The following is a 13,327-nucleotide window of genomic DNA, read 5'->3' on the forward strand; positions in this document are numbered from 1 at the left end:
CTAAGGCTTATGTTTCCACATGCTCTCACGCCTGTGCACATTGTGCACTGCGTACATCTGGGCTGCATCTAACGGACATCATGCACAGTGGACACTGTAGATTTACACACGTTCTAGGACAGTGCCCTGGCCACTGACAGAAGAAGTGCTGTGCTGGGACAATAGCTCATGAAGCCAAGAGATCTCAGAGGGACATGAGTTGCCTGCCAATCACTTTCACCCCAGAGGCCACATTACACACACATAAAAAACCCCCACACTCATTTTTTTTTTCCTTTAAACTCTATCCCTCCTTTGAGCCGATGTCCAGTTTAAAGAGAAAAAGGCAAAACAAGCAAAGAAATTGAGAGATTTATTTTTAAAGAAAACTTCCGGGGAATGTGGTATCCGTTTCAGCTTGGGAGCTGCTTCCAGCCCAAGTGCCCATATCATGAATGTCTGCAATCCTGTGATCCCTGATGTTTAGAAATCATGATCCCAAAGCAATGATGGTCCCAAATCAAGAGAGAACAGTTAAATTACAACTAGTATACTGTGTTAAGAAAGTATATTGTTATTATATTTTATAATGGTTTTCAACCAGTATTGACATAGAAAAAATGGGTTTTTTTCTGGTTAACCAGAAAACTTCTATTCCCTGAGCATCCCCACTAACTGAGGTTGTGTTGTAAAGAGACTGCTGTTTCTAGACAACCACGTTTCAAGTTACTTAACTTGCCAAGAAGAACCTAAACCAATCAAAGGAAAAGATCTGCCCTCCTAACTTAAAACATTAAGATATTAAATGGGAGTGATTTTTTCACTCTTAGAAACAATAAAAAAAAGTCTGTATTACATAAACTCACACACACTTTAGAAAAAACAAATTATTAATGTCCAATCTTTCTATGTAACTGTTAGCTGCTCTTTGGGTCAATTAAATACTAAATAAATTAAGATTGCTTTAGCAGCGGATAGATAGGTAAATAGTTGAAATAATATGGCAGTATGTTCCAATTCTGCTAGACTGCACACTCTCATAATTCACAAGACTGGATGTTTCAGGGGACACCTTCAAGTCCAACTATGGGAGGACTCAGTTTCTATGACCCCGGGTAAACCCAGCATATACTGGTCAGAACTTCCCAAGGCCCAGCTCAGAATTAGAGGTCTATGTCAGGCAGCAAGTGATATTTTCTGGTAGAAAAGCAGTCAAATTTACTAATTCAATGATCCCAATATGTGACTTTTCATGAAAGAAAAAGAAAAGGCTCAGCAACAAGAAAAGTAATAATAGCAAAACAACAAAAGTGCTAAATATGAGATGAAGGACTTGGTTTAAGAAGAAATAGGGGGAAAAAGTCTTGCTGGTTAGGAACCCAATTATTTCCCAAACTAAATTTTTAAGAAAAAAATTTTTTTCAGAATGTTACATTACAGAAACCAATGAATAAATGGACTCCATATTCTAACTTTTGTATCTTAATCCATATTAAAAAAGCAAACTATGTTCGCCAATTTGATCAATCCCTGGAAAGTCTGTAATGCATTTGTTGCGTAGCTAAAACCGCGTGTAGGCATTTCGTTGTTGCTGCTGTTGTAACGGCTGCTGGGCTTGCTGCTGCTGTAGGCGAATTTGCTGGGAATAAGGGTCCTCCAGGGATTTTACAAATATGGTAGTTCTGGGACCAGTCTTCCATACAATACCATTGGCGTCTTTCACCGAAGATTCCACTGTAATGTTGTGTGTACCAAGGATGGCAAAGTTCAACAGAAACTGAGTACTGAAGTAATCGTTGTGAGGCTCAACCCTCTGCTCCATCTCATTGGTCATATTGTCAATGGGTATCTGGAATGAAAAGAACTGTTAAGTAACAACAGCAGCTAACGTTTACTGAGTGCATGCTGTGAGCTAGGCTCTGTTATAAATGCTATTTAACCCTTGGAAACAACCAAGAGGTAGGTACTAATATTATCCTTGCTTCATGAATGAGGAAACTGAGGCAGGGAGCTTAAGTAACTTCTCCAAGGTCATACAGCTAATGGGTGGTGAAGCTGGCCTGTGAACCCAGGCAGGCTAACTCCAGAGCCTGCACTCTTAATCATTAGGTGATACTGCCTCCTCACTATCCCTGAGGAGAAGGAGCTTTCTCAAGCCCTTCTTCCTCTGGTCTTCCTGCCTTGTGAAAGAGCTCAGAACATGCCACCCCACATACGCTGCTGTGGCATAGTGATTATTTTGAGCTAAGGGCGCTTGGAAAAAAACAGATACAGAAAGGGCTCTCTGTTCTGACCCTTTTTACCTAAAACATACATAAAATTTTCCATGAGAAAGGTAACCTCCCTGCACCAAAAAAGAGAAGTACATCACCAGAGACTGGGAACTGACACTGACATGGATCTGCACAAACCAACCTATGAGAACAACCCTATCCTCCACTCGTCTCCCCCACTGCCCCAGTGAGCTCCTAGTCACGTTCCCTCAACTTACTGTCCCTAGCCAAAACCCTTTGTCTTGTCATTTGGTCACACGTTTATCGTTTCTCTGTCTAAATGGTATTTAAGCTTTCTGTTCCAGTCACTTCTTCGGGTCTTCAATCTCCTATGAAGACTCCCATACATATGTAAAATTCTAATAAAACTGGCATGCTTTTCTCCTGTTAATCTGCCTTAGTCAGTTCAATCTTAGGCCCAGCTGGAGACCCTAACAGGGTAAAAGAGAAATTTCTTCTCCCCTGTACTCGCTTACCCAACCCCAACTCCAATTCCCATCTTTCTTTACCCTGTGAAGAGATATTCTAAAGAAACTGGATGCAACCATCTGTTTCAGTGAGTTTAAAACCTAAAAGACTGAAAAAGATGCTATGTAAATATATGTATATTTTTCCCTCCTAGCTAGTCTGATTTTATATTACTTAAGTAATGTAGTGATTCTGCCTTCAACAAATTAACTTTAGAACTTGCACATTGCTCACTTAAAAATTAGTGTCTTGTTCAGATGGGCAGTGCAATATATTATGAAACACAGATTTACGGGCTCATTCATTTAACTAGATACTCAAAACTTTGTCCTTCAAAGAACAGAATAACACCTGCGGGTGTACCTTTATTTGTGCCCAAGACGAAGTATGTCAAGAGACATACTGATTCTAAGAATGCACAGAGAGGTAATCAGAATGAATATCTGACCAGACTGTTCTATGTTTATGTGTGTGTTTCTGTTGTATAATTAATTACATAAATGTACCCTGAAGCTTCGTGTCTCTGTGAACAGTTATCATGCGGTCAGTTTTCCAAAGACAGTGATCTGTAACATTAATGAAATGAAGTTACCAACCAATTCAAGATCTTAGAATTATCTATAAGTCCTTTTTGTTTTTTGTTTGCACATTCAACTTTTGTAGACTTTTTACTTCCCTAAAGAATATGCCCACCAAATAAGAACCTCCTTAAAAGGACCAGAAATAGGCCTAGCAGGCAACCTGACCACTCTGAATGGATGATGCATTTTAAGAGGCAAACTCACTGCAAGTAACATTACAAAGCAGTCACATAGTACCTGGCTTACTATGTCAGCATCTTGACTTTAACCAATGCCTCTTGAGAGGTAAGCCAACAATGAGAATACCAGTAGTACTTCTCAATTTGAATGGTTTTTTTTAAATAGCAGAAATCACTATATACAAGGAACAAAGAGAATCATGGTTACTGTTCTTTCAAATTCAAGCTGAGCAGAGAGCTGCAGACAGGGATAAGTTAACTACGTAAATTCTCTTTATGATCTTCTGTGACAACAGAGATCACCAAAACATAAGAGAGTTGTACTATAAATACAGTAAATGATTTTTTTTCATTATCCACCAAATATTTACTGAGTGGCTACATAAGGTACCATGCTTTGCGCTACAGAAGTCAAAAGAGAGGAAGAGAATGAAGGCTGAGCCTTCTCAGAGTGGGCACAGAGAGCCTAGAGAGAGAGAAAAGTTACCAAAGCAAGGAAAGTAGTGATGGCTTAAACCAGACCATTCATTGGCTTTTTAGCCTAAAACCACCAAAAAGAATAAAATACTCTTATTTTACATCTTTACTGATACCCCTTTTCCTTGCTCTGGACCTCCGTTCAAGGATACCCACAAATAAACCCGGACACAACCAATTTGGGTATTTAAACAACTCTGTTCATACAACTGTGCACTTGTTCCTTTGTTCCCTTTACTGTGAATAAACCATCAAGGAACTGGAAAGAGATGTCTAAAGAAAGGCACATTCTACATTTGGAACGTTGGTGTTTCATGGGCACAGATCTAGAACCTTAGCTTTGGCTAACAAAGCAAGCATGATTTTGGATAACCTACCTCATGATTTCTCAAAGCAACAAATTTCTAGAGTTAAATCCTTAATGAAAGATTTTACTTTATCTGATCATTGTATATCAATATAGTATACTTCTTTTTGAACATGGTAAAATTTACTTAAAACAGAGGAAAAATAAATAGATGTGTTCTTTTGGGGTCAGGGGGTTAGGGAGAAGTTATTCCCCACTCCTGATGCTTCCCTCCAGGTGGAGGGATCTTTCACTAGATGAAGAGTACTGGTCTCCAGGGGAGAAGGTGAATCCTACTGATTGGTAAGTTGTGGGCTGGGGACTGGGCCTGGGGAGCTCAGCACCTTCTCTCTCCCTTCTTCTTTGGGCTTCAGGGTATTGCTCTTCCCAGTTTTACCGGGGCAGGCTCGTGGGTGTACTGGCAGAGGCTGGCTGGTGGGAAAACTCAATTCAGAGCTACAAGGCTCTGGCAGTCCTTGCTGCCAGGCACCTGAGCTAGGCTTCTCCCCAGCTCAACAGTAGTGGCGCATTTCATATTTTATCTCTGCCTGCCTGGATGCTTTGTCTATCAACTGGTTCAGGCAGGGAAAAGCGAAGTGTTGTTTACCAGCCCCCTCACACCCCCACACGTGCTTTAACTTATGTCCATCTGATCCCCTAGGAGGTATAACTTCAATCTGCTTCACCATGAAAAACACTGGAAAACGTCCATCAGTGAATGGATAAAACCCACATCATAACTCTGCGTCTTTTCTAAATTACCTTGTAGTCTTGTCCGGATTTACTCTGTAGCGTGGAAGAGACATTCAGACAGACAGACTGAATTCTGCGGAAGAGTCCTGGTTTAGATCCGTGCTGGACCACTCCCTCTACCTTCAGTGCCAGCTGCTGGTTACTCTGGACGGCGATGGGCTCTGCAGGGTTCCGGGGGGACGGGGACAGGGCAAGCTGCAAGGCCAACATTAAAATAAAGGCTAACAACTCAAAGAGGCTTCCTTCCAACAAACATGTCTGTGCTAATGGTTGATAAGAGATTAAAACATTACTTGCACATACAAAGACACACATACACACACCGATCCCCCTAATGACCGGACTGTGCTGGGACAACGTACCTTTAAAGTCAAGGGTTCCTTCTCCCTAATGCCTCCTTTTAAATACCACTGTTTTTTTTTTTCTTCCTTCCTCCCTTCCTTCCTCCCCACCTCTCTCTTTCTTTCCACCCCCAACCCCAGTTCTGTTTGAGGGGAACAGAGGATTAGAGAACAGCAAGGGCACTGTTCTTCCAATTTCTGAGGTGGGGCATTTCTTTGACAATGAACCAACTCTAGCAGGGAAATGCACTGTGTAAATTTTCATGTCCAGCTGCTGTCTCTTTGGCCTTAGGTAATTTTAAATAAACTAAATTCAAATGCAAATGAACCTAAAATTCTAGGATTACATACATTATCAAGTGTCACCATGCTGTAAAAGTCAATTTCCACAGATAAACCAAATGACATTTTAAACTTCTCATTAGTTTTTCTTTAAAAACATATTAAGAATCCTAAATACCCTTTAAATAAAGAAAGCTCAAAACTTGCTTAAATACAAATATGAAAGAAATTGGGTCTTTTTGATAATGTTTTTCAGCCACTGAACTAATCAACAATGGAGACATCTTACCTTAGGACTTCTTATCTAGATAATCAACTTTCCTTATTATTCAGGTCATTGTGAAATGGAATTCTCTATTATTTGCAATGAAAAACATTCAAATGGATGCAAAAGTGCACTGAAGACATTTACTGATAGGGATAACCCAGGGACTCTCCTAGAAAGGACAATTTCCCCCCTTTCCCAACAATTTCATTCTTTGAATCAAAATAGCTTTTGAATTTTGAGTGGCTTAAATATTTTAAAATACTAACTCTACTCATTGACCAGCTCCTCAACACTTATTATTCAAAGAGAAAAGTGCTTTGGAGGTAGGGCTGGAGATGTTTTACGGGACCTGATTCATTCTAAGTTGGGTTTGAGTAGGCTGATCAGACATGGACTCAGCTCAAGATCCTTGTGGGCTACTATGATGAGTACCACTACCACTCAACTCATTCTTGAAGACAGGGGCAGAGCTCCAGGTACCCCAATTCCTGTCATGCTGCATTTGGTGCCATCAGGTAAGAAAGGAGAGGAGAGAGTTTAACTCCCAAATCCTTTGATGAAGGGAGGAAAGGCTTACAATGGAAGAATATAAGTTTTACCAGAACCAAAGGTAAGATTCTGAAGCAGAGCTATTCCCCCTGTAACTGTCAGAAGATAATCTTCAGAAGAAGGTATCAAACTATATTAAACTTGAGTGTTCCTCCTATATTACCTTGATGCTGGTAGACTGCAGTTTCTGGAAAAAATATCTCTGAAATGAAAGAGGAACTTTCAGCAAAGAAATGATGGCATTGCAGAGGCATGCTGTATGCTGGGGGAAATAAAAAAGAAATTAAATCAAATGAAAATAAATTTCCAAATTTCATCAACAAATAATTACTTTCAGGAAGAAGTTTAAAAACTACAAGTGTTCACAGAATGATTACAAAAGAACACACCAATCAGGTTAACAGACACAACACTCAGGAACTGCATACATTTGTCAAATCACTCATGTCAAGGAGTACAATTACAGATTTTTACTTTACTTTGAAATATACTCAATAAAAAAATGACAGAAGAGAAAAAATCCACATTCCTTAAGACCAAGCAATGCACAAAGTTTGCATTTCTAAAGAGTTTAGAGCTACTAGACATATAGTTATTTTAGATACTAAAATATAAAGTAACTATCGCATGGCAAAGTATGTAAAGTATGATAAAGACCATATATATGGTAAAGAAGGCAGAGCAGAATATTGACATCTGAGACTTGACACCAAATCCCCGTGGACCCTTGGCTTTGAGCTGCCTCATTCTTCATCCCATCTCTACTAAGTGGCCTCCCTGTCCCTGTGGCCATGAGTCCCCAGAGAGTGAGCAACAGTGGAAACTTACTGGAATTCAGATTAAGGATTACTATATAGTCCAACTCTATAGATCGCTGAAACTTAAAATACACCTTCTTTCTAAAATCTATTTCACAAAATTAACTGAGTTTTTAAAATCCCAGTGTAAAACTACAGAGGAATAGAACTACTACAATGAATCTTTTGAGTCTTAGTGAAAGGGGTCATAGAACCAGAATTTAAGAGTTCAAAGATTTTATTTATTTATTTGTCTGTTAATTTTCAACTACTTTCTTGAGGTACCACTGACATGCAAAAAACTGTACATATTTCATGCATACAACTTGATGAGTCTGGAGATAAATATACACCCAGGACACCATCAAAAATATTTTAAAGATCACGCAGTCTAATCCTCAATTTTGCTCACAACACAGGTCACCCAAACAGCTAATGGAACAAGTTGGGACTGGAACCTAGGTCCACCAGACTAGGTCATTCAGTGATTCTGTTCTATCTCACCAACGATTTGCAAACATAATAGAAAAAAAAATTGCAGCCCCACTGGAACACCTGTAGCTTTGGGTGACCCAGAACTATTCCTGCTTGGTCTACCATCCCCTCCTCAGTCTACTCCTCTTGCAGTGGCCCCCAAAGCACCACAGGCCAAAAGCTACTCCACCACACAGTACGCTGTCTGTCCTTTTAAGTTCCTGCTTCCAAGCAGTGTGTCACCTAATGGAAACATTATAAAAAAGTAGGGAAGGGAGGCTAAAAGCCAGAAGAATCCACTCCTCACTGATTTCAGGTGACGGAACATTCTGTGCTCGACAGACTCCTACTACTTGAGATAACCACAACACGGATTTAGAGACACTGGGGTCTACTCAGGTTTAACTGCTAAAACAGCACTCTTCATCTTCTTGCAACAAGGGATCTGAGACACATTTGCAGGGACATCCTACTTGTGGTAAAACCTCTGATGCCCCAACAGTGTTGTTTTTTTTTTTTATAGGAGAAAGATTTATTTATTTATTTATTTATTTATTTATTTATTTGGCACACAGGCTTAGTTGCTCCGTGGCATGTGGGATCTTCCTGGAGCAGGGATCGAACCCATGTCCTCTGCATTGGCAGGAGGATTCTTAACCACTGCGCCACCTAGGAAGCCCAGGAGAAAGATTTTTAATTAAAGAAAAAGTATACCTGCCATGATTATTAGCATTAGAAACAATTATCCACTATACAGAAAAGCATTTAGCACAAATTATATAAATACATTTACTCACAGAAAGAAGGAAATATGAACACTGAAATTTGACCATCGGGAATAAAGCTATATTTTGGTTTTTAAGAATGATGGGAGAGGGTGGGCACAGTATTTTTTCCCTCTCTGGAGCACATGTGAGAGATAGATAAAAAGATATACTAAAAGTACATTTTCTCTTGCCTCGAGATCATCATCACAAGGTTTTCATGTCTAACCATGTTTTTGTTTTTGTTTTTTTAAATTTTATTTATTTATTTATTATTTTTTTGGGGGGTACACCAGGTTCAATCAACTGTTTTTATACACATATCCCCGTATTCCCTCCCTTCCTTGCCTCCCCACCCCTGAAGTCCCCCCCACCCTCCCCGCCCGAGTCCTCTAAGGCATCTTCCATCCTTGAGTTGAACTCCCTTTGTTATACAACAACTTCCCACTGACTATCTATTTTACAGTTGGTAGTATATATATGTCTGTGCTACTCTCTCGCTTCGTCTCAGCTTCCCCTTCACCCCCTGCCCCCTCCCAAACCTCGAGTTCTCCAGTCCATTCTCTGTATCTGCATCCTTGTTCTGGTCACTGAGTTCATCAGTACCATTTTTAGATTCCGTATATGTGAGTTAGCATACAATATTTGTCTTTCTCTTTCTGACTTCACTCTGTATGACAGACTGTAGTTCTTTCCACCTCATTACATATAGCTCCATCTCATCCCTTTTTATAGCTGAGTAATATTCCATTGTATGTATATGCCACATCTTCTGTATCCATTCATTTGCTGATGGGCATTTAGGTTGCTTCCATGTCCTGGCTATTGTAAAGAGTGCTGCAATAAACATTATGGTACATGTTTATTTTGGGATTATGGTTTTCTTTGGGTATATGCCCAGGAGTGGGATTACTGGATCATATGGTAGTTCTATTTGTAGTTTTTGAAGGAACCCCCAAATTGTTTTCCATAGTGGCTATACCAACTTACATTCCCACCAACAGTGCAGGAGAGTTCCCTTTTCTCCACACCCTCTCCAACATTTGTTGTTTCCAGATTTTGTGATGATGGCCATTCTGATCGGTGTGAGGTGATACCTCATTGTGGCTTTGACTTGCATTTCTCTGATGATGAGTGATGTTGAGCATCTTTTCATGTGTTTGTTGGCCATCTGTATGTCTTCTTTGGAGAAATGTCTATTTAGGTCTTCTGCCCATTTGTGGATTGGGTTATTTGCTTTTTTGGTATGAAGCTGCATGAGCTGCTTGTATATTTTGGAGGTTAATCCTTTGTCCGTTGTTTCATAGGCAACTATTTTTTCCCATTCTGAGGGTTGCCTTTTAGTCTTCTTTATGGTTTCTTTCACTGTGCAAAAGCTTTTAAGTTTCATGAGGTCCCATTTGTTTATTCTTGATTTGATTTCCATGATTCTAGGAGGTGGGTCAAAAAGCATCTTGCTTTGATGGATATCATAGAGTGTTCTGCCTATGTTTTCCTCGAGGAGTTTTATAGTGTCTGGCCTTACATGTAGGTCTTTAATCCATTTGGAGTTTATTTTTGTGTATGGTGTTAGGAAGTGTTCTAGTTTCATTCTTTTACATGTTGCTGTCCAATGTTCCCAGCACCACTTATTGAAGAGGCTGTCTTTTTTCCATTGTATATTCGTGCCTCCTTTGTCAAAGATAAGGTGCCCATATGTGTTTGGGCTTACTTCTGAGTTCTCTATTCTATTCCATTGATCTTCCTTTCTATTTTTGTGCCAGTACCATACTGTCTTGATCACTATGGCCTTGTAGTATAGTTTGAAGTCAGGAAGCCTGATTCCACCAACTCCATTTTTCCTTCTCAAGATGGCTTTGGCTATTCGGGGTCTTTTGCGTTTCCATACAAATCGTAAGATTTCTTGCTCTAGTTCTGTGAAAAATGCCATTGGTAATTTGATCGGGATTGCATTGAATCTGTAAATTGCTTTGGGTAGTACAGTCATTTTCATGATGTTGATTCTTCCAATCCAGGAACATGGTATGTCCCTCCATCTGTTGCCACAACAGTGTTTAAGGAGAGAAACATCTTTAAAGGATGGATTTAGAGGACCACAAGTGACCTCAGGTTGTTCCTGGGCAAAAAGGCACCATTTTCCCTTTTAAAAGAATAGATGCAGATTTTGCAATTCTCCACTGGGAGAGCAGGACTGCCTCTGAGGCCACTGGCCCCTTGGGCACACTACAACAGGTATGTTAGTTGTAGATTACTATCAAAGTATCAGTCTGGAGATATGAAATCACATATCATGATAAGTAAACCGGTAAGAGGACTATACCATCACCAATACTCCCTTCACTGCCAAACCCAATACTTTGCAGCATTTGTGTTTTTTTGACATTTCTGTGGCACCTGATAATGCTCTTCTTCCAAGAAATTCCACTTAATGGCCCCTCACTTTTTCTGATTCTTCCCTTCCCCATCTTCTTTCCTAAGATTCTCTTCTTTTGTTCCCTCAGTGTTGGCACTTAGTCCTCTTGTCTTCTCAGTCCATTTGTTCTTCATAGGCAATTTTCTTCATTCCCAGGACTTTAAGAATCTGTGTGCTCATGACAACTCAACTTCACATGCATCCCAGCCTCTCTCCTTCTGACACCAGACCTATTAACTAACTGCCTATGTTTACATTTCTAAAAATGAAACTTTCCCCTTCTTCTACTATCCCTCTATATTCTGTCCCAATAAAGGATCAACCACTTGTGTACCTGGTCACCTAAGCTGGAAACCCAGAGGTCATGTCTCCAATTCTCTCACATCTAATTTAAAGAAAACAAAAACCAAAACAACAAAACAAAACCAAAACACACCTTGAAAATATTACACCTAAAAAATCTTTCTTATGTATCTGTTCTTCTCATTCTTACTCTCATTTTATCAATTTGGCCCTTACCCTAGATTGCTGCAAAAGTCTTGTAACCACTCTTCTTTTCTCTAATTTCACGCCCTCCAGGCCATTACCTGTTCTGCTTCTACATAATGACAATGTACTTAGCGTAACCACTTCTCTCCCACACCCATTTAAAATTCCTCAAGAGTGCCCCCACTGTCTACAGGATAAAATCCAAACTCCTTAAGACTGTGTTCAAAGCCTTTTGTCACCTGGCCTCTGCCCACCTCTCTACTCCCGTCTCTCCAGTCCTGAGCCTGCACATTATGCTGCAGCAATAACACACTGTTCCCAGAAGACAGCATGCTATTTCATGCCTCTCCTTTTGAACATGTTCTCTGCCTGAAATTCTCTACACCTGCTTATCTGCATGGAAAACCCATATTGCAAATACACCGTCCCTCTGATGCGCACCCTCACCCCGTTTTCCCTATCCTTTGACATGAATTACTTTCTCTTTTGTGCTACAACTCTATTTTGTGCTACAACTCTATTTTGTGCGGAGCTCTATTACTGCAAATATACTGCATTGCATTTGTTTCCAAAATTTTTCTTTCTTATCAGACTATGGACAACTTGAGGGAAGATCCTCCTTGTCATTTTTCTATTCATAGGATTCAATAAATACTTGCTGAACTGACTTTTGGGTTCAGAACATATCAAATCTATAAAATACATTTGGAAAGGGGGAAAAGGGAATCAACATCTATTAACCACTCCTTAATATTCCAGGCCAGGCAACGTTCCAGGCATTAGGCCTTATTCCATTTAAACTTCACAAAAACCCTATGAGGTAGATATTTTTCTGTACCATAGAAAAGGATATTAGAAATTTGTTTAAAATCACAACCTGCTGAGTGGCAGAGGTAGGGCTCTTTTCTCTGTATTGTGTACCTACTGGGCAGAAAATTCCCATTCTTTCCATTATATTCAGTGGAGTCACCTCTATCAAACTCAAGTTACTGTTTGGCATCTATTTAATTTCTATTTGGAGCTTAGAGGAAACATGAAAATAACTTAATCAATGTCTCACACAAACATGTCTACTTCCTACAAAGATAACCTTTACAACCCTCTTTAGCAACCAATCTCAGTATCAAACAGGTACCTGTGTCATTTCAACTCAGCAAATATGTATTGACAATCTTATGTGGAAAGCAGTGCGTAGAGGAAAGTATCTCACCGTAAAATCTAATCTAACTCTTTAATGACATATCCTGTCAATTCCTTCTAAAACACCTGATAAATGATGAGTTCAGAATGAGAAAAGCAGCAGCCAGAAAAGAGCTACAGGGAATACCAGCATCCAGTGTGTAGACAGGGCAACAGAACGCTCCAAAGTGTAAAGCTCAAAGACTATGGACGGAATGTGCTATTGTCTCCAAATTCACATGGTGAAGCCCTAACTCTCAATGTGTTGATATTTGGAGATGGGTCTTTGGGAGGTCATTAAATTTAGATGAGGACATGAGGGTGGGACTCCTGTAATGGGATTAGTGCCCTTATAAGAAGAGAAAGAGAGAAGAGACTCCCTCTCTCTCCAACACGTGAGGACACAGTGAGAAAGCAGCAGCTGGTAAGTCACAAGAGACCCCTCACCATGAAACAAATCGGTTGGCACTCTGATTCTGGACTTCCCAGCCTCTAGAACTGTGAGAAATGTCTGTTGTTGAAGCCACTATGTCTATTTTGTTATAGGAACCTGAGCTCAATACAATACTGGAGAATGGCCAGAGGAGGAAATCTGGGTGAGAGTATCAGTCTGTCCTGTGACTGGAAAGTCAGGGGATAAACAGCAGGTGGTCAACAGTGCCAAAGGCAGCAGAGATTCAGCAGGCTAAGTGGACAGGTGTATTGAAGGACAGCA

At 40.0% G+C, this 13,327-nt stretch overlaps 1 protein-coding gene across 1 annotated transcript in view; it reads right to left on the minus strand.

Annotated features, from left to right (window-relative positions):
* Window positions 1–335: 335 nt before the first annotated feature.
* INTS7 (integrator complex subunit 7) overlaps window positions 336–13,327 on the minus strand; it is a 97,243-nt gene continuing 84,251 nt past the window's right edge. Inside the window, exons 18-20 of the mRNA XM_057728173.1 lie at window positions 6,660–6,758; window positions 5,066–5,251; window positions 336–1,828 (exon numbers count right to left, since the gene is read on the minus strand). Coding sequence (XP_057584156.1) covers window positions 1,541–1,828; window positions 5,066–5,251; window positions 6,660–6,758 — 573 coding nt within the window. The 3' untranslated portion in view covers window positions 336–1,540. The remainder of the gene's footprint in view (window positions 1,829–5,065; window positions 5,252–6,659; window positions 6,759–13,327) is intronic.

This window comes from Hippopotamus amphibius, chromosome 3, assembly GCF_030028045.1.
Source record: "Hippopotamus amphibius kiboko isolate mHipAmp2 chromosome 3, mHipAmp2.hap2, whole genome shotgun sequence".
In the NCBI taxonomy this organism is placed as follows: Eukaryota; Metazoa; Chordata; class Mammalia; order Artiodactyla; family Hippopotamidae; genus Hippopotamus; species Hippopotamus amphibius.